General features: G+C 43.0%; 1 protein-coding gene across 4 annotated transcripts in view; it reads left to right on the forward strand.

The window, feature by feature from the left end:
• The window catches only part of MTF1 (metal regulatory transcription factor 1), a 35,960-nt gene that overhangs the window by 11,482 nt on the left and 3,256 nt on the right, over positions 1 to 21,222 (forward strand). For all 4 annotated transcript variants that reach the window (XM_064493742.1, XM_064493743.1, XM_010977496.3 and 1 more), the window contains 7 exons: positions 4,402 to 4,640; positions 5,453 to 5,584; positions 7,608 to 7,681; positions 8,121 to 8,257; positions 11,461 to 11,538; positions 16,369 to 16,465; positions 17,166 to 17,761. In XM_064493742.1, coding sequence (XP_064349812.1) covers positions 4,402 to 4,640; positions 5,453 to 5,584; positions 7,608 to 7,681; positions 8,121 to 8,257; positions 11,461 to 11,538; positions 16,369 to 16,465; positions 17,166 to 17,761 — 1,353 coding nt within the window. The remainder of the gene's footprint in view (positions 1 to 4,401; positions 4,641 to 5,452; positions 5,585 to 7,607; positions 7,682 to 8,120; positions 8,258 to 11,460; positions 11,539 to 16,368; positions 16,466 to 17,165; positions 17,762 to 21,222) is intronic.

Below are 21,222 nucleotides of genomic sequence, written 5' to 3' on the forward strand. Positions count from 1 at the left end.
AGCTCCTTGATTGAGACCTGCAGACTCCTTTGTTACAGATTCGTAGTCCTGCTTCTCCTTTCTGGTCAGTGATCATTTTGAAATCTCTAGCTTGCAGCACCAAAGAGGTTTTTGGTTTTGATGAGAAATCAGGACATATTCATGAGAGGATAGTCAACCGTGGAAGCTAAGTGTCAGATGAGTGATACAGTTAAATATTATTGGAATTCAGAGAAGGGTGCTGTCACAGAGATATGGAGTGATAGTGGAGGGCCTTGGAGGGAGTGAGGCTTGAATGGCAGGGAGACAGAGGCTCAGAAAAGCTGAGAAGAAAGGAGCCAGGCATTCCTACTAGGGAGAAAGGAGAGAGCAAAGGCAGGCGAGTGGGAATTCAGGGTAGCCGTTAAGGAAGAGGGTACTGTGGCCTGTAGGCCTGAACAGAGCCTGCTGTTGGACTAGTGACAGAAGAGGACCTGGGAAGGACTTTGAATTCGTGGCTAGGGCAGTGGGACTTTATCATCTGAGCAGAGATGGCATGTGTAGAATACTGTTCTAGAATAAATCTGGCAATGATTGGGTTCAAAACTAGGCACAGAGACATGAGGATGCCTGGTCAGCAGGTCGGTGCAGCAGATGTTAATGGAGCACTTCCTGTGTGGCATGGGAAGGGGAGAGGGCTGAACGAGTGCTTGCCTACGAAACCTAACGTGTGCAAGATCCTGTTGGGGGTTGGGCAGGTGAGAGCCAGAGGGGAGACAGGAGGAGTCTGGCCCTTCCTTCCCTATCCCTACAGGTTTTAGGGTTTGGCAAACTGGTCTACAGGCGAAATCTGTACAGATGCTCAATTTTGTAGAATGGTTTTTACATTTTAAAATTATTTTTGAAATCAAAAGAACAATATTTTCATTATATATGAAAATGATGTGAAGTTCAGATTTTATTGTCCATAAATAAAGTTTTTTTGGAGCACAGCCTTGCTTGTCCATTTATGTACTGTCTGTGGTTACTTTCACATACAGCTGCAGAGTTGAGTGGCTGTAACAGAGACCATGTGGCCCACGAGGTCTAACATATTTGCTTTTTTTTTTTTTTTTTTTTTTTGGCCCTTTCCCAGAAACGTGGTCCACCCTGAGTCACACCTGTCCTCATCTCAGACCTTCTATTCTCTGAAATTGAATGTCCTTATTCCTATTTGAGATTTTAAACTTCCTTGTCCTCTTTATGTTCCTCCAGTTTCTTGGCTTCTTCCTTCCAGGACCTTTCTCCTTCCAGATATGTTCAAGACCTATCCCACTTAAGGTAAACAAACCCAACTTCATCCACTTGGACTTCTGTTCTCCATCTCCAGTCTCTATCCCCCCCTTTCATTTCTTCACCTTAATCTAGATTTCTGACTCCATCTGTCCATTACAACTAGTCTGGCTGAGTCATTGGTGAATTCCTAGCTGATGGATCCAGTAGTTTCCCCAGCCCTTATCTTCCTGTTTTCTCTGACATATAACAGTTTAATCATTCTCTATTCCTTGAGACCCTTTTTCTTTTGGCTTCTGTGACATCCTTTTCCTTTGCTTCTCTCCCTAATTTCCTAGTCCTGTCTCCCAGTTTCCTGTCAATGGCTTCTATTCTTTTACCAGTTCCTTAAATACTGGTGACATTCAGGGGCCCGTCCTTTGTTCTCTTAGCCAGTATTTGATTGAGTACCTACCATATGCCAGTCCCTATATTGAAATAATTTATACAAATTATTCCTAATTCTTCCAACAACCCTAAAAAGATTGATTTTGTTTCCTCCATGTTATAAAGAGGAAACAGGCTTAGTGAGCTTAAGTAATTTTCCCAAGGCTACACAGTAAGTGGTAGAGCCAGCCTACTTTCATGTACAGTGCGGTTAGCTATTCTCTATGTACCAGACACTCCTGCCATAGCCTATGTGTCTGACTGTCTACTAGACATTTCCACCCAGAAGTCCAGGCAGCACCTCCAACCCAACTCATCATCTCTCCCCCACCCCCCATCCAGTCCAAAATTGGTATGTGACCATCTGTTTAGGTATCCAGGTCATAATCTTGGGAATTGATCTTGACTTGGCCTCTCTCCCACCCCTGCCACTCCTCAGCACCCAGTTGTCATTACTGCCAGTCATTTCTCTCCCTTTAATTCCTCTGGAATCCATCCCTCGTAATGTCCGCTGTCACTTCCCTAGTTCAGATTTTTCTCATCTCTGTCTTGAACTCTTGTCCCTCTTCTCTTAATCTCTACCCCTTCTTCTATTCTTTTACCCTTTCAGTCTATCTTCCACAGGCTTCCAGAATGATCTCTTCTAAACCCCAAGTCTGATTGTATTGCTATCTTGGTTAAAATCTGTCGATGGCCCCCCATTGTCCTTTCCCTCTACTCCACAGCTTAACTAAGGAGGCTTCACCTTACTTGTCTAGATTCCACTTCCTGTCTCCTACATACTGCAGGTGTGTTTGTGGCTCACTGTACCAGCATGCTCGTTCATCTTTCCATATAATTCTCCAGATGTTAACTCTTTTTGGAATGCCCATCTCTTGCAGTTTGTCTGGGGAACACTTTTTCAGTTTATCCCTAAAAAACAGACAAACAGGCAAACAGCCCCCCTCAGTTACAAGCGAGTACCTCGGCTTCTGAGCCTTCACTGATTCTAGTCTTTCTGAAAAGGGTTAGGTTTCCCTTTTTTATGTTCCTCAGGCACCATGGCTGTGTGTCTGTTGTCACACTCAGCACTGTGTGTAAGAATTTGTGCATGTCTGCCTCCATATAACTGGTGCTCCTTAAAAGCAGAGAGTTTTGTCTTTTTCACTTTTTTCCCTGTGGTATCTAGCTTGTTGCCTAGGACATAGTAGTTCATTAACTGTTGAATGAATGCCAGTAGTGTGGTGAGAGATACGGACTGAGGCTTTGCAGAAAGGTTATGATTAAAGGATGATGTTTGCAGAAGCTGAAGAATGGGCGGTACTTAGTACCCTGATATGGATAGCATCAGATAATTGCCAAAGTCTTTTCACAAATGATTTGTCTCATTTTATTATTGTATTATTTTTATTTTGGCAGGGGGAGTAATTAGGCTTATTTATCTTTAGAGGAGGCACTGGAGAATTGAACCCAGGACCTTATACATGCTAAGCATGTGCTCTACAACTTGAGCTATACCCTCCCCCTAATGATTTGTCTCATTTCGTTCTGCCCAGAAGCACTATGAGACAGGGCAGGCATTCAGATTTGCCTTTTAGAAATAAACACCTGGGGGTAGGTATAGCTCAGTGGTAGAGCTCAGCACGCACGAGGTCCTGGATTCAATCCCCAGTACCTCCATTAATAGAGAGAATAAAGTTGAGAATGTTACGTAATGTATAGGTTGTTGTCACCCTGACTTGTCTGTGATGGAAAAAAAAAAAAGAGAGAGAAATAAAAAAACCATGAAGTTCAGAGAAGTGAAAAGTCCTAAACATAAGTGCCAGAATTCAGTCTTCTGCAGCCAAGTCTGTGCTGTTTCCCCTGCTCCAGTGGAGAGATGGGGAAGGCTTGGGAGATGAGAGAGAAGTCTGGGACTAAACCTACATATAGAGGTTAAAGAAAGGAGTGAGTTAGAGAGGAAGATAAAGAGAGCCCCCAGGAATTGCTGTCAGTGAAGGACAGGCTCTCAGAAGGAGAGGGCATCGTCCATGAAGATACCTTTTCAAATGCTAAAGGAAAATGGGACAGGAAGAAAGAGTTTGACCACCAGGAAGCTCAAGAGAATAATTTCACACAGGAAGGCCACCTTGCTGAGTGGTTACATGGGCCGTGTAGGGAACGGAGACCCCTGTGTACAACACCCTTTCAAGAAGGGTGGTCGTAAAAGGAAACCAAGAGGCCGGCAGTTTGAAAAATGTTGTACTACCAGATATTCCAAGGAATTCATGATACATTTTTTTAAAAAATTTGTAGACCTGAAAATATGTAGTGGAAACTGTGCTAGTATATAACTGAGCTAGTGTACCTCTGACTGAGTATATAAATTTCAGAATGTTTTAGACGCAATTTAACATTGCTCAGTTCCAAGCAAGATATAGTGCCAGAAGGCAGGATATTCAATCAGACCTTACAACAAAGTCAAATTGTGTTTGAATATGGGTGGCTGTAATAGTATATGCTCACTTTTAGAGGACAGATTTTTACTTGAATCTGAAAACACCATGCTTGTGTTCATTTAGAGCATTTACCTACCTGCAAGCTTGTCTCTTCCCTACTCCTCTCATCATTTCTTGTCCAGGTGTAATTTGATCAACGAGGGTTAGAGGTTGTTTTCTGTATTTATGATACAAACCTGTTTGTCTCATCCGTATCTCCTGAGAGCCGAGCTCTGGGGGCAGTTAGGCCCTGGGCTGCTCTTCTGATGAAGTGTCCTCTGTCTGCCAGGTAAAGCGGTACCAGTGCACCTTTGAGGGCTGTCCCCGCACCTACAGCACAGCAGGCAACCTGCGCACCCACCAGAAGACTCACCGAGGGGAGTACACGTTTGTCTGCAACCAGGAGGGCTGCGGCAAGGCCTTCCTCACCTCCTACAGCCTCAGGATCCACGTGCGAGTGCACACGAAGGAGAAGCCATTTGAGTGTGACGTGCAGGGCTGTGAGAAGGCATTCAACACGCTGTACAGGTCGGCGCCTTCCCCTGCACTGCCAGCCTCTGCCCCCACCTCTGTCAAGATGGCAGAGCTCTCCCTGCGTGGGACAGATGTTCACTTCCAGGGCCTTAAAGAGAACAGTGAGGCTAACTGTTGACAGTTCATTAGAGGAACTTGTTACTTAAAGATTGACATGTGTTGAGTTGGTTAAAAATCAGAGTACATTTGTGTGGGGGTTTGTATCTCCTGAAATGATATCTTGGCCTGAGGACTTTAATATTTGGCATAGAGGAATATCTCTTGTTGGCCTCAGGATCTTGGTACTAAAATTTCTTTGATTTTCTTTCCTGCCTCCCCTGGAATGTTAACTTTTTTCTACCCCCAAGAAGTGGGGAGTGGGCCACTCGGTAGCCATTTCTCTTTTCCACCACTTGTATCAGGAGACTTGTATTAGTCTTCAACATCGGGTTTAAAATAGCAAGCATAATAATAGCTATCACTTAAGCACTCACTGTGTGCTCAGCAGTGTTCTGAGTGCTAATCCTCACAGCAGCTGATGAGGAAAAGGAAGCACAGAGAGGTTTTGTAACTGGTTCAAGGTCCCCCTTCTGGTAGGGAGTGAGACTAGAATTTGAGTGCCAGGCAGCCTGACTCCAGAGTCACACTCATAGCACCGTGCTAGCTACCTCTCTGAATTTCTCCTTGAGCACCAAATGTTGGATACTCATGTTACTAATACATGATGGATACAGAATTCACATGCACTTGATCCTACGGCACTAAGCTGACGTGGAAGGCTCCGTAGTACGTGGCGACAAAGCGGGTTTCTCTGGGATGTCTTGCAGGCTGAAAGCACATCAGAGGCTTCACACAGGGAAGACGTTTAACTGTGAATCTGAAGGCTGCAGCAAGTACTTCACCACACTCAGTGATCTGAGGAAGCACATTCGAACCCATACAGGAGAAAAGCCATTTCGGTGAGTCTTACTGTTTTCTATTTGTCCCCGACCAGGTTTCAGCTGGGTGTCTTGATGGACTCTAAAATGTTTCAAAGTGGAAAGGAAATTCCTTTCACTAGTTCTTTGGCAGCGCCTGCTCTCCCCAGGTTAGCTATCGCCAGCTACTGCAAATTGGAGGAGTGGTGATGGATTCCAGGAGCACCCCTCCTGTGTGGATGATAGCCTCTCTGCCTCATTTTTTTCCCTTTATTTTCAAGAGGTGTTTGTTGAAGCTCACTTATGTGGTGGGTACTTTGATCAGTGCTAGAGAAATACTAAAACACAGGCCCTCCTCTTGAGAACCTTAGTCTGCTGGAAATGAACCACAAGTAACCAGACAGGATCTGAGACTGAGATGCTGAAAGTGCTTTGAGCGCAGGGGAAGGGCTTTCTACCTAGGAAGAGGTGAGGAGGAAGGGAGGAGGCGGGAGGGAAAATGAGGAGTAGCGATGCTTAGGCTAGTGGTGCAGGTATTTTATTTTATTATTCATTCAGTTGTTGCTTTGTAACATGTCACGTGTATATACAGTGATACAGGAGCATCCATTTCTATCTGTAGATTTCAATTTATATAAATATGTACACACATGTTTAATAGATATAGATATAAATGTAAGCTTAAGGGAAGGAGCTGTATCATCTCCTTTTTTTGCTCGTAGCATATAGCATGGTTCTGGGCATTCAGTAGAGATTGAAAAACAACTTTGGGATGATTCTATGACATTTTTAATGAGATTTCAGTTTGTAAAGATTCCCCCTAAATATCATGTAGATATGTTACTGAGAATTGCCCATAAACAATGTCTGAATTTTGGCAGGAGAGATTGCTGTTACGTTCACAGCATTAGATATGCTACTTTTCTGTTCTCAAATCACTCATCTCACTAGGATACCAAGAAATCAAAAAGCTTTCAGGGACAGTGAGCTCTTAAACACCAATTAAATGGAATTGTGTTTTAAAAATTATAGATGCAAAGATTAAACAAACAAACAAAAAATTACAGATGCATTCCTCAGCCTTGGCCCCTCTGAAAGCAAGAGTATTTAGATCCTAGTTGGTTACTCTGCAGAATCTTAGGTTCCTTAGGTGAATCTTAGGTGAAGCTTAAGTTCCTTTTTCCCTGTAGGACTGTTAAGGGGACTCTGATTTCTATCCAATCACATGCATTTTTGTAATGATTAAAACTGCTAATTTTTCTTGAGTGTTAGATGGGGCTGTAGACACAATGATTACATGTAATTAAAGAGTAAAGTGCTTTAGAGAAGCTTTCTACTTAAAATATTTTGGCTATAAGCAAATGCATTTATTCATATAAATAGTTACTGAATGCCTGCTATGTGCAAGAGCTACAGCAGATGTAAAGAACTCCGTGGACCCTGCCCTCAAAGAGTTTACAATCTAGGAGAACAGATAACAGATGTATGCACATGGAGATAAATGAAGATTGGAAATGACTGGTGTCATAAAAGCAGCGTGTGATAAACGCCCTAGGAATTCTGAGGCGGGAAAGATTCCCTCTAGCTTTGGTTATGGAGGAAGTGAAAGAGAAAAGCTCTCCACGTTGATTATAGATGATTATACTACAGCCTGTGTGCTCTGACTGATTTTGTTCTAGCTCCATGCCTGCATGAGAGCCTCTGTACCCACTACTGATACTCCTCCTATTCCATTTTCAGTAAATTTCCCACGTGTGTTCTCATTGTCCATAGACTTCTATTGTGTTATTCCCCCGAAGGCTTTTATTGTTAGGGCTCTCAACATGTGCCTTGCCTGTAGGACAAGAAATACTCATCCTGGACCATCAGCTCCCTCTGATCTTAGATTTGTCACTTATTTTTCCAGGAACCTACCATCATTCCCATCTGTAAAGCCAATTTCATCAATCTGATCTTAGTGTTCTGAGCAGTTGTTTTAATTTAAATTTATATTTACAAGAGATACTGAAGATAAAGGTCTATTAGCTAATGATTGCTGTCCTCTTTGCTTGAACAACTTATTTAGGTGTGATCATGATGGCTGTGGAAAAGCATTTGCAGCAAGCCACCACCTTAAAACTCACGTCCGTACACATACTGGTGAGTTTAGGCTAGTTTTTTATCTTTTAACCTTCGTTGAGCTAATAAATATCTGTGTTTCCATTCAGACTGTAGAGCTTTGTGGAGAGAGCAAGCCTAATCAGCTTAGCCTTCACCTGTAATGTTTGAGTTTCTTTCAGAGCTAAAAGGGATCTAAAGGTTGGACATAGGAGTCCAACCTTAAAAAATAAAGCCAGCACACAGATACTCCAAAAGGAATCTGGGAAAAAGAAAACTAGTCTCTTTAAACTTCCCAGGAACAGGCCATTCTCAGTGCTTTGCTCAAATATTAGGACTGCGATGATTAACGTGTAATTTATCCAGTTTATTACTTGAACCTTCATTAGAATATTTACTTTCCTCTATTAGGGGAAAGTAGCTGTCTTAATCCAGTGAAATGCTTTTATGGTAAAATTAACACTGTTTATCATTCTTGCAGGTGAAAGACCCTTTTTCTGCCCCAGTAATGGCTGCGAGAAAACATTCAGCACTCAGTACAGTCTCAAAAGTCACATGAAAGGTCACGATAACAAAGGACACTCGTACGGTGCACTTCTAAATCACAATGGATCAGAGGTGTGCAGTCTTTAGTCTCTTGTTATGATCTAAGCACCTCAGAGCAGTAACAGTTGTTTGTGTATCAGAATAAAAGGTTAAAATGCCTTCTCTCTAAATCGGTTAGTGAGAGGGAAGAAGTCAGTGTCAAGATCTATATCTCTGTGATGAGGTGGTGGAAGCCGGAAGTTTCACCAGGCTCCCTGTGCTTCAGCCTCCGATTCAGCCCTGCCCTTCCTTCAGGTGTGGTGGAAGAGATGTCTTGAAACCAGAGGCCTCAGAATGGCCTCCGAAGGGTGCTCTCAAAGGGTGTTATTTTCCCATTCATGTCTATAAAATGGTATGTTTGAACTTGACTTTGGGACACAAATTAATGATTTGCTTCACACATCTGTTAATTAATCTATCATTGGAGAACCAAGCAGAGTCTGCGGGGGTCCCTTGCCCTTTTGAATTGTCTGTAGACCAGAAGGTGTGAGAGCCACCGCTGTAAGTCCCTGAACCACAGAGCAAGCCTCTGCAGAGCTTTAGGCAGATTTGTCTGTTCTTTACAAACCCTTCCACCATATTTCCCTCTCCTCTGCTACTTCTTTCCAGAGAGATGCTGAGGTAAATTTACTGTTACCACTTCTGACATGGTATTGGGCACTTCCCTTACATCTTTTAAACCTAGAAAGTGAGTACTGTTATTATTTTACTAATTCATAGATAAAGAAACTGAAGCACACCGACCCTGTTTCGAGTAACAAGGTTCTTAAAGTATATAATACGTTTCTTTTTAAATTATATTTAGTTATGTGTAATATAGTTTTGATTTGGGAAGAGACAGCATACTTTTAATTCTGTGGTTTCTAATTTTTCAACAGTAGAGGATCCCTTTAAAAGGACTCTCCCCTGTGTTTTATTAGTAATAGTAACTAATATTTACTGAATGTTTACTACGTGCCCAGTACTGTGCAAGGGCTGTTGTATGAATTTTCTCACTCACAGGATGCCAGTACTGTTATTATTCCCATGTTACTGATAAAGAAACTTGAGGCAAGGAGAAACTAAGTATCCAAAGCTTGTCGTTAGTCTACTTCAGGCAGGCGGTCTGATTCCAGAGCCTGGTTGTTGACGCCAGTGTTGTAAGAGGCAAAACAGCATTGGTTGTGAAGAGTGTGAATTCCCATCCAAGCGCCACCATTAATCATGTGACCTGAGGCATGTGGCTCCTTTGTGCCTCAGTCTCTTCTAAAACCCAATAAAAATGTTAAGATTTGAGAGTCTTTGTCCACTAAGCAGCATTTATGAAGTTGTGATCAATTCTCTAGTTTTTGTGACAGTCCGAAGACGGTTTCTTGCCAGCAGCACTCTTGCAGTGCCCCAGTGCACGGGGCCCAGACCTCACCTTCTCTGGAAGGCTTTTCACTCCCCAGGGGAAGGAATCCCCTCTAGTCTCAGGCTTTCAATGCCTCTGAGATTGCCTTTGAGTCCTAAATTTATATCCCCAGCCAGACTTCTTCCTGAACTTTAGACTTGTGTGTTCAGCCTCCCACTTGACGTCTCCATCCAGCTGTCTTCCCCTTTTCCCAATCGTGGCGTGTCCCAACCTGTCCCTCCTGCAATCTTCCCCATCTTAGTAAACAGCACCTCTGTTTTTCTAGTGGCACGGGCCAAAAATCTTGGAGTTGTTCTTGACTCCTGTTTGTTTTTTTTCCCCCTCATACTCCACACCTACCAGCAAAGTCTGTTAGCTCTACCTTGAGAACATGATCTAGAATCTGATCGTTTCTTCTGATTACTTCATTCAAGCCACTGTCATTTTTTGCCTGGATAATTGCAGTAACTGCTAAATGGTTTTCTTAGCACCTTTTCCCCTCCTCTTCCCACTCCTACTCTGCCTTGATCTTTCAAAACAATAAGGCAAATCATGTCAGTCCTAGGCTCATAACCCTTCAGTAGCTTCTTGTGTCACTTAAAGTCAAAGTCAAAATCTTACAAAAGTCCAGAAGGCCGTGGACACTCTGGCCTAGTCACTTCTCTGACCTAATTTACATGTCTTCCTCTCACCTCAGGCATACTGTCCACCTTGTGGTTCCTTGAACAAGGGAAGCTCACTCCTGCCTCAGGGCCTTTGCACTTGCTGTACCCTCTGCTTGGAATACTTTCCCCACATACGTGCCTGGCCCATGCCCTCTTTCCTTCAGTATCTACTCAAATGCCACCTTATCTAAGAGGCCTTCCCTAACAAATAAAAGGGCAGCTCCTACCCTGGCATTCCCTGCTCCTTTTACTCTCCATAGTAGTTATCATCACCTTGTATACTATATATATATATTTTTTGACACCCTCCCCAACTAGAATGTAAGCTCTCTGGTGGCAGCAACTTTGCTTTGTTTATTATTGTATCCCTGGGCCTAGAACAGTACCTAATACATAGTAGATGCTCAATGAATTTTTGTTGAATGTGTGCATGAACATCTGATTCACGAGGTAAAGCAGGGTTACCATGTAAAGTTGTGCATGAACGTCTGATTCATGAGGTAAAGCAGGGTTACCATGTAAAGTATGGAACTACAACTTGCATTCTAGGAATCCAGGGTTCAGAGTTAGCCCAGGCAGCTGTATCTGAATAGGAACTCCCCAGCACCGCTCTGGGCAAGGATCCCTGAGATGCCCATGCTGGGACACAGTGATATACTGGAAGGAAGATGGCCTTTCAGTCAGAAGCACTGGGTTTGTGTTATGCTAATTAGCTGTGTGATTTTGGACAGTTTACTGCAAGTCTTAGCATTAATTTTCTCATATTTAAAATGGGAATGTGTAAATTAAAAATTTTTTAATTTAAAAAATAAAATGAGAATATGAATACTTCAAAGATTTATATGATTAGTGAATGAGGTCATGTGAAATCACTTTCTCAATGAGAAGACCAATTATACAAATATTATTGATTTATTATTATAGCTTTTGTTACTCTGTAGCCTGAGTTATGATGTAATTCTTAAACTCTGTGAACCATCTTTTAAGAAATGTAAGAGAATCTTCTTAAGAATATCAGGATTTTAAAAGTTGAAATAATTCACATAGCCTTTGCTTTAAGTGGTTTTCACCTCTCGGTAACACATCTAGACATTTGGAACCTTAGGGACACTGTAATCAAGTGTTTTATTGCATGATAGGCTATTCTAAATCCTAATTTTTTTCATTTCTCAATTAGAATTTTCTATTTTCTTTCACAGGATACAAATCACTCACTTTGTCTGAGGAATTTGAGCCTTCTGTCCACAGATTCTGAATTTCAAGAAAATTCCAATACAGTAAGTATGCCTGTAATGTGGGTGCTAGAAAAATAAGGGCAAATATTGAGCCCTCCCTTTGGTGGGAAAATTGAGGAAACCCAATCTTTGAAGTCTTTCAGATTTATTTGTGTTCAGTTACTAACCATTCACGGTTTTTTGGTTTTGGTTTTGTTTCCTGATAAGAGCTCTCCTGGGAGAGGCTGTTCTCTCTGACGCCTAGTGCCTTTTGACCCAGATTGCTCACTTGATAACCTCCTGCCCCAGAAAATGTCTTTATTTATTCACTTAGCAAATATTTATTGAGTGCCTGCTCCTGCGGGCAGAGTGCTGGCGCTGAGCCTGTAGCGGTGGGAAAGTAGGTGTGGTCTGTCTTTAAGAAGCTTAAAATTAGTCCACGGTAAAGGGGAGCCCGGATTCCAGTTTCCAGACTTTTCTCAAGCCCTGCCAGTCTGACCCGAGTCAGTCTTCTCCTTTCTTTGAGCTCACTAGACTGGAGTTCTGAAGGGGGCCTCCTCTCCAGGCCCTCTGCTAAGGGACAACCCCTGTGTCTCTTGATCTGCTTGCTGTGGTTCCCAGTTTGGAGTTTCCCTGCCATTCCCTTGGCTCCATGATGTGCCTTGCAAACCACTGCATGAATCCTGAACTTACGTTCCTTCAAGAGGATCTGTGAGCTTTACTGTGTCACCGATTCTGGTTGTTAAATGTGCATATTTTGTGTTTTTCGTAAATAAATACAGCTTAAGTTAGATTTTCTGTGAGTATATGCATAAAAGTAAGGAGGAATCCACGTGGTAGGAAGTATTTGAACAGAGACTGAAGGACTCAGGAATGCTGTGAGAAAGTGTTTCTCAAAGTGTGAAGGTGGAGTCATCTGCAGCCCTTCTACGACCTCGGTTCTTGGGCCCCACCCAGGCCCAGAGTCAGTATCCTCTGGGAGGGGCACCTGACACTGCATTTTTATATTAGCAGGCCAAGGCCTGGGTTCTTCTGGTAAGGGCAGAATTGCTCTTATCAGACCAGCCCTCCCACAGAGAACAATTGTATATGCTGAGCAAAATATAAAAAATAACTACTTAAAGACACCAGCAAGCAACAAGCAGGCAGAGTTACACTTGGAAGAAGGGGCCACTTGGAGGATAGCAAAGGCATTGGATGGATTTCAGGTTTTGTGGCTTATCCATTCTGATCAGAGCAAGCCTCACGTGATACCAAAAAAGATGGCCCAAACTCAGTAAACACTCAATCTTCCTGGCTTGACTAACCTGGGACAGAGTTCAGGGCTACCACAGCACCTGAAAGTCAGCGGGGATGGCCTGGAAAGGAGAGCGCCACAAAGGCGAAGCCCCAAGTTCTGTGTATAAACTCCGTCCAGATTGCTAATTGACCCCTGAACTCTGAACGCGTGGGGCAGACCCCAGCAGTCCAGCAAAGGCTGAAGAACTGGACAGAGATGACAGCTGCCACCCACTGCAGGGAAGACAGAGCTTGGGGTCAGAGCATGGCCAAGTCACCAGAACGTTAAAGCAAACAACCAAATACTCTTCCAAGAAGTGTAACAAGAGTCCTGAGTCTCTAGAACATATCATTTGCAATGTCTAGGGTTATCCAAAATTAGCAAACGTAAGAAGACACAGGAAAGCATTACTCCTACTCAAGAGAAAAGGTAATCTTTGGAGACCGACCCCAAGATGAGCCAGATATTAGAATTAGCAGACAAGGATTTTTAAGTAGCTCTTAAATGCTCGAGCACATAACAGAATGTGCTTGTAATGATTGAATAAATAGGAAATCTCAGCAGAGAAATAGAAACTCTAAAAAATGTACCAAGTGGAAATTCTGGAACTGAAAATGTATTAAAATTTTAAAATTCACTGGCTGGGCTTAACAGCAGATTGGAAATGACAGAAGAAGGAATCAGTTAAATAGAGCAATAGAAATTAACCAACATGAAGAACAAAGAAGAACAGGAAATAGCACTTCATGGGATTGTTTTGCATATTCACATTTCAGAGCTGATACTCTAAAAGAAATTTCAACACTGGGTGGCCTAGATTGCCCTCTGAGCCACACAACCTAAGATTTCTGGGTTTAATGGCTCCTTAATCTCAGAGGTCATGTTAAATGGTGTAGGTGTCCACTCCCTGGCCAGAGCTGGGATATATGACTGAGGACCTTCCTAGAACCCAGGGGTCACCAGGTGAGGAATCAAATGAGGGGACAGTGAGTACCTGTTTTTTCTACCACAATTTATAGCCACAAGAGAGAGCCTTGCTCTTTCTCTGGGGATCAAATTACCTGTTGTCTGCTTGTCACCCAGCGTTTATTTGTCCCAGAATTGGAAATAGGCTCATTTTTAGTCTTTCAAACTAAGGCCACAGTTCTGGAAGTTACAGGATTAATTGTGCTTTGCTTTGCTTTAAAACAAAATGATGAATGATTAAAATCAAACAATATATTTTTATGAGATCATCATTTTACAGGTTCCTGAGCAGCCACATTGTTCTGTATGTCTTCAAAGTGAACTTGGGTGGAAGTGGCGGGGGAGATGTTGGCTCCTGAGCTTCAGGATCCATCCTGCGCCCCAGCAGTCTAGTGTTCTGGTGGCTCTTTGCTCCAAGGCCCAGGGCCCAGCCTGTCCATGTCTCTACTTTGCTGGGCGGTTCCCATTCAGTTTGCTCCCAGGGTTGTTTCCCTGGGGGCCTGCCAGTGGCTAAGTCACAGTCCCCTCAGCACTTTCCTTTTTTCTTTTTTTTTTTTTTAAATTAAAAGAAAAAAAAGCTTTTTATTGAGGTATAATATACATACAGAAAAGTAGGCCTATCATAAATATACAGCTTGGTGAATCATCATCATTTCTCACCTCCATATACCTGGCACCCATATCAAAAAACAACATTTCCAGCACCCCAAGAGCCCCCTTCAGGCCCTCTAACCACCATTACTTCTCCCTAAGGAGCCCCACTATCCTGACTTCTAACAGCCCAAGAGGAATTTTGCCTGTTTTTGTGTTTTGTGTAATTGGAATCACGCGGCACATAGTTGTTTGTGCTGGCTTCTTTCCTGCAACACTTTAAGACGTTAATCCATTATTGTCACAGATAGTCATTGATCATTCATTCTCATTGTTGAACAGTATTACACTGAGTGTATCACAGTTTGTTCTGTCTACTGCCCTTGGGTGCTGGGACAGTTTCTAGTTTGGAGCCATTATGACAGTGCTGCTCTGAACATTGTTGTGCATAATCCTTTGAAGTCACACGGACTCATTCCTTTTTAACAGTGTTATTCCTGATAATGATTTGTAAACAGGTGGGACAAAAATAACAACCATGAGAAAGTTGCAGAGCTTACAGCTTCATGGTGGTTGTTTGCTCACGATGTTTCCAACTGGGTGGCCCCTCTTTATTGGGTTATAAAATAGTGGTTTATAATCAGCATTTTAAGGACATCAACAGAAGAGAAAAGATCAGAAGACATTGCACATAGTAAGGATACGCTCTGTGTCATAGACTTTTGTTTCAGTTATACGTACGGATATGTATGTAATGTGAAATCAGTGTATATGTAACATATTTCTTACTTTTTAACCTGATGGAAAGTTTGAAGGCACTGACTTGACCTGTGATTCTTAACTCCCTCTGAACTGGAAGCTGGAAGCCTTAAACAGATTTCTGCCTTCAGCTTCTGTCACGGTGGCAATCAGCACCACTGAACTTCCCCTCTTGTTCTGCCAGTGATGGGACATGTGAGAATGATTGGCCCCTCTTGGCTCAAGTGAGCAGTTTTGTGTGTAAGGCCCTGTAGATTAGATTGTGGAGGCTCCGCTCACCACACTTCCGCCCAGCCCCACGCGGGTCCTTCTCCCTCCCAGAAGCAGAGTTGTTGCAAAATGCCCTTAAAGCACAAGTTGGCATCAGGTTGAAATCTGGCCTGAAGATAGGTTTTGTGTGGTCTATGCAGTGCTTTTAAATTGTTTCAGTTACTTGCTTTTAATTATAAATCAGTGGATTTCACATAAAAATCCAAATTTCGATGGTTGGTGAGCTTTGGTAACCCTCAGCATGTGTGTCACCTTCAGCTCAGGCCTGTGGCCGAGGTCGCGGGCTCCCTGGTTTGCCACGGCGTCTCCGGCCCTGCCCTCTGCTTCACGAATTTCTGTCGCTCCCTGGACTTTGGAGGTGGTTGTCTTTGTCACTCCTGCCCTACAAAATGCAAATATCATATCATATCGGAATATCAGATGTTATGTAATAACCTTGAAAGGTATTCACAATATATTATTATTACATGGGAAAAGCAAGTTGCAAGAAATAGATATTATACAACACCAGTTTTTTAAAATTTACATATATTTACCTTTCATTGTTTCTAAGAACAGTTTAGAACTTCAGCTTTTTAAACTTACATAGTTATCATATACAACATCGTTTTTATGTAGAATTTGGTCTTTTAGAGCAGGGATCAGCAAACTTTTTTGTAAAGGGCCAGGTAGATATTTTTGGCTTTGTGACCCATGCATTCTGTCACAGCTCCTCAGCTCTGCCTTTGTGGTGCAAAAGCCACATAGACCTTCCAGAAATGAACAGGAGTGCCTGTTCCAGGGCAACTTTACTTACAAAAACAGGCATTCAGCCAGGAAGTGAGTTTGTTGATGCCAGCTTTAGAGTATGTGAGGAGCTACGTCCTCAGTGTCTGAGGTTTAGGGAAATAAACGTCACCTCGGGGAAGGAGAAGTTAGAGACAAGCGTATCCGAAGAGCGTTCTGGTTCCACTGCTCTTTGTCCTCTCGTGGTGAAGAGTTGCTTTCTGATGGCAAGCCTCTCATCTTTGCCTGTCTCTTTGACACAGGGCCAGAATCTCAGCACAGTTTCACCAGCAATCCTTTTTGGACCAATGTTCCAGAAGTCAGATGATATGGCAATTCAGGGAGATCCTCAACAGACAGGTTTGTCATCCGGACTCTTCCTGCTACACCTCAGCACTGGGAACGGGAACCCACAGCTGCTGACACACTGGATAACACGCACAGTGAACATTTCAATTCCTTTGAAATGTTCTTTCCATGAGGTGTCAGAAAAGGATAGGTTTTTTCAGTCTAGTTCCATCTTTTTCTTTCATCAGGGGTTTACTTGAGGATCTACTTTCCCTGCACCCTCAAGAGAAGAAGGTCCCTTTTTCCAAAAGCTCTTGTTGGCTTTAAAAAATGGGAGGTTGTAGTGGTGAGCCCTTCTGGTGTGACACCCCATTCATGAGTGGGTACGATCCGCAAACCAAACTTCAGACGCGTAGATCAAACTGTTTAAATGAAAATCTGTCCCTGAAGCTTCACAGTAGTCAGAAATTGTGTTCACTGGTCACGCCAAAAAGGATGTCTAGTCTCTTTTACAGAAAAGTTGTAGGACACTTATTTCTATGGTTAGAGTCGTACTAGGTCTTCACGGTTAGAAAGTGAGGTTGATTGTGAAGCCTGGTACTTTGACCAGAGATATCATTATATGAAAAGCAGCAGGCCGGCCTGCTAGCAGTGAAGGAATTGGCTCTAACAGACTTCACCTGTCTTTGGTGTAGCCCATAATGACCGTGTTTTTGTGGCTCACGTAAGGCTTGGAATATGTATATATATTTCTATTTCTTTTTCTTGCCAGCTGCCTTGATTGAAAGTTTTAATGGTGATGCAGAGTCAGTCAGTGATGTTCCGCCATCCACAAGAAATTCAGCATCTTTATCTCTTCCACTTATACTGCAGCCTGGCATCCCCGAGCCACCCCAGTCTCTGCTACCAGCCTCGGCACCGTCTGCTCCTCTGCCTGCTCCCTCCCTAGGAACTGGTTCCCAGCAAGCTGCATTTGGCAACCCCCCTGCTCTCTTACAACCTCCAGAAGTGCCTGTTCCCCACAGCACACAGTTTGCTGCTAATCATCAAGAGTTTCTTCCGCACCCCCAGGCCCCGCAGCCCATCGTACCAGGACTTTCTGTTGTTGCTGGGGCTTTGGCATCGGCAGCAGCAGTGGCATCAGCCATGGCAGCACCGCCCCACCCACAAAGTACTACTGAGCCCTTGCCAGCCATGGTCCAGACTCTGCCCCTGGATGCCAACTCTGTCCTAACTGGTAATCCCACTATAACCATCACCCCGACTCCCAGCACGGCTATCCTGCAGCCCAGCCTAGTCATGGGAGAACAGAACTTACAGTGGATATTAAATGGTGCCACCAGTTCACCACAAACCCAAGAACAAATGGTAAGTATTATATATGCACGGATCCAGTAGGGTGACATGTGTTTCCATAGGTGATGCATTCAGAGGCTTTTACTTCAAAAAAGCAAGTGGCTATTGTATCCACCCCGAAACTTAGTCATTTCCCCCATAACCAAGTGCTGTAAACCCAGGGAATGCTGCAGTCAGTGCATCCAATAAGGAGGCAGAGAGACAGCCTTCAGGTTTACTTAGCAGTGGGCACTCGGACAGACACGCCAGCTGCAGTCCAATCCCCTCAGCTAGGACAGAGATGCAGGCAACAAATCCCGGAGACCCAGGGGCGCTTCAGGAAAGCCAGTCCTTCTCCAAGGCAGAGTCTAGACCGAGGTGAAGGGACTGATAGGACCAGACAGCAGCAGCCAAGTCAGAGAAACCCTCTGTGCTCCCAGAGCCCACTGTATGGCCATTTTCTACCAAAACGTTCAGTCTGGATGACTAAGGAGATGACTTGGCCGCTCAGTTGAACACACTGAGGGCCTGCTATGCACCAGATACCACACAGGGTGCTCTCAGGCACACAGGAAAGTGAAAAGGCCATGATCTCTTTTTCATAAAAACATATTCTGATTAAAGAGTCTAAGTGTCTGAAAGAAAGTTAGTTAACATTACCAGTAAGCAAAGTGTCAGATCATAAAAGTAATAAAAAAATGACAACAGCTGTGATTTATCGAGCCCTTGTTATGTGTATGGCCTTTACTGTGCTCCCTAAGCCCTTTTAAAAATTGAGGATCTAGCATGTGCCAGTCATTACCTTAGCTACCTTATTTTTAGATCTTTTTTTTTTTAGGTTTTGTTGAATAGATAATACAGAGAATTTCCATACACTTCCTATAACCCCCACCCTGCTCCCCAACAGCCTAGTTTCCCCTATTATTAACATCTTGCTTCAGTGTGGTGTGTTTGTTACAGTTGGTGAATTAATATCAGTGCATTATTATTGACTAAAGTTCGTAGTTTACCGTAGGGTTCACTCTTGGTACAGTGGGATTCTGTGGATTTTTACAAATGGGTGATGTCATATATCTACCATTAGAGTATCCAGAATAGTTTCACCCCCTAACCTTCTCCTCTGCTTCACTTCTTTGTCCCATCTCCCTCTCCCCACTCCTCCAGCAACACTGATCTTTTTATTGTCTCTATATATCTGTATCTCTAAATGTCACCCACTATGCTAAGTACATTTAAATGCGTTACTCATTTAATCACAACAATCCTAAGAGGTAGATAGGATTTTACCACTGGAGCTGAGGCCCAGAGAAGTTAAGTGACTAGCCCCAGGTCACACAGCTCATAAGCTGGGATTTGAGCATAGACAGACCAATCCCAGGCCCCCTGCTCTTGATGGCTACATTGTGCTGCCAGATGAGGGGTTCAGACTAAAGGCTTGTTGGGTGGCCATATGGGTCAGGTGAGCCTTCAGGTATGAGTAGAAACTAGATGGAGGAAAATATCTACTAAGTAGGAGAAAGTGGATAGATGTATGACACCATCAGACAAACTGGAAAGGTAGTTTAGGGCTAAATAGAGCATTCAGACTCCATAAATGAGGTGCCAGGCACCTCTGGAGGCAACCTAATTCCATTTTCAGATGGCCAGGGTCACTGGCAAGGTCTCTCCAGCTTTAGGACCTAGTCTGCCTCCATGTAGTTGGGTTTTGTTGTTGTTATTGTTGTTCTCATTATTTAAAATTGTTTTCACTACTCTCATTTTTATTTACTTAGATTTGCTGGTGGCTATGTACGGAAAATGATCCTACTTTCTCATTTATGATAGTGGCATTTTTTCTTTTTTTTTTTCTTTCAGTTTTGTTGAGATATAATTGACTACAGCACTGTATAAGTTTAAGGTGTACAGCATAATAATTTGATTTACAGATGTCATGAAATGATCATCACAGTAAGTTTAGTGGATGTTTCAGATAGATACAAAATTTAAAAAATAGAAAAAGATATTGTGTGTGATGAGAGCACTTAGGATTTAGGCTTTAAAAACTTTCAGATAGAACATACAGCAGGGTCAATCTTGTGTATCACATTGTACGTTACATCCTAGTATTTACTTATCTTACAACTGAAGTTTGGACCTTTTGACTGCCTTCATCCAGTTACCCCTACCACCATCCCCGCCGCCCCTCCTCTGGTAACCATGAATCTGATCTCTTTTCTCATGAGTTTGTTTGTTTGTTTTTGAAGTGTGATTGACCTACCTATGTTAGTTGCACAACATAGGGATTCAGTAGTTTCATACATTTCAAAATAATCACCGTAATAAGTCTAGTTATGATATGTCACCATCCAGAGATTTACATAGTTATTAACTATATTCCCCACACTGTACATTTCATACTCATGACTCATTTATTTTGCAACTAGATGTTTATACTTCTTAATCTCGCTCACCTATTTCTCTACTCCCCTCTGGCAACCACATGCCTCTGTGCACTTTTTAATCTTCTTTTCCTAGATCTGCCCTGGGGAACTGCATGGATCAGCTCTTTCCTTTTCCACTCAATTCATTTTCATGTATTTAAATATGGGTCTCATTTCTCCATCATTATTTTATAGTGTCATTGCCTGTGACTTAGCCAGAAGCTTTCATATTCCTTCTAGATGAATTTTAGAAGCGCTTTTTTTTCCTTAAAGGGATGAAAGATGAAGCCCTAAAAAGATAAGACTTGAAGAAAGCAAGGAGGGGAGGGTATAGCTTAGTGGCAGAATGCATGCCTAGTATGCATAAGGTCCTGCGTTTAGTCCCCAGTACCTCCATTAAAGATGAATAAATAAAAATCTAATTTAAAAAATTAAAAATAAAAAAAATAAAAAGACGATGAAAGCAGAACCCCTATAGCCAATTGATTAGGAAGTGTACTAAAGTGAGGGGGTGATTTCTGGGCACAACTTCTTATAGTCTAACTTAGAAATCCTATAAATAGCTAGTGTTTGCTGAATAGCCATGATTTGCCAAGGGCTCCACATGCATCACCTCATTTCATCCTCTGGGAGTCCTGGGGGAGATTCTTTGGTTGTCATCCCAATTTTGACAAGTGAGAAAACCGAGACTCTTAAGAGGTTGAATTACCTGCCTGACCTCATCAACTAATAAGTGGCCAAGCTTGGACTTGAATCCAGGTGTGGCTGAGTCCAGGGCCCACCCTGGAGCAGCTGCCCCATGCAGCTTACAGCACCCTGCCCAGGACCTTTGTGGGAGGTCTTCTGCCTGTGAGAGGAAGTCCTAGCCCATCCTGAACATGCAGCTTAGTCCTTGAGGGGGAAAAAGAACTTTCCAGTCTCATAGACATGTTGCAAGGCAGCGGGGAGTGGAGAGCTTAGGGGGGAAGCTTGCCCTGGGGCTCCCTCTGAGGAGACCATCCACTTGAAAAAAGCAGCCTTAGAGGAGACTTTGAGCACATAGAACCAACTGGAATAGGCAGCTGGGAGACAGCC

Source organism: Camelus dromedarius, chromosome 14 (assembly GCF_036321535.1).
Source record: "Camelus dromedarius isolate mCamDro1 chromosome 14, mCamDro1.pat, whole genome shotgun sequence".
In the NCBI taxonomy this organism is placed as follows: Eukaryota; Metazoa; Chordata; class Mammalia; order Artiodactyla; family Camelidae; genus Camelus; species Camelus dromedarius.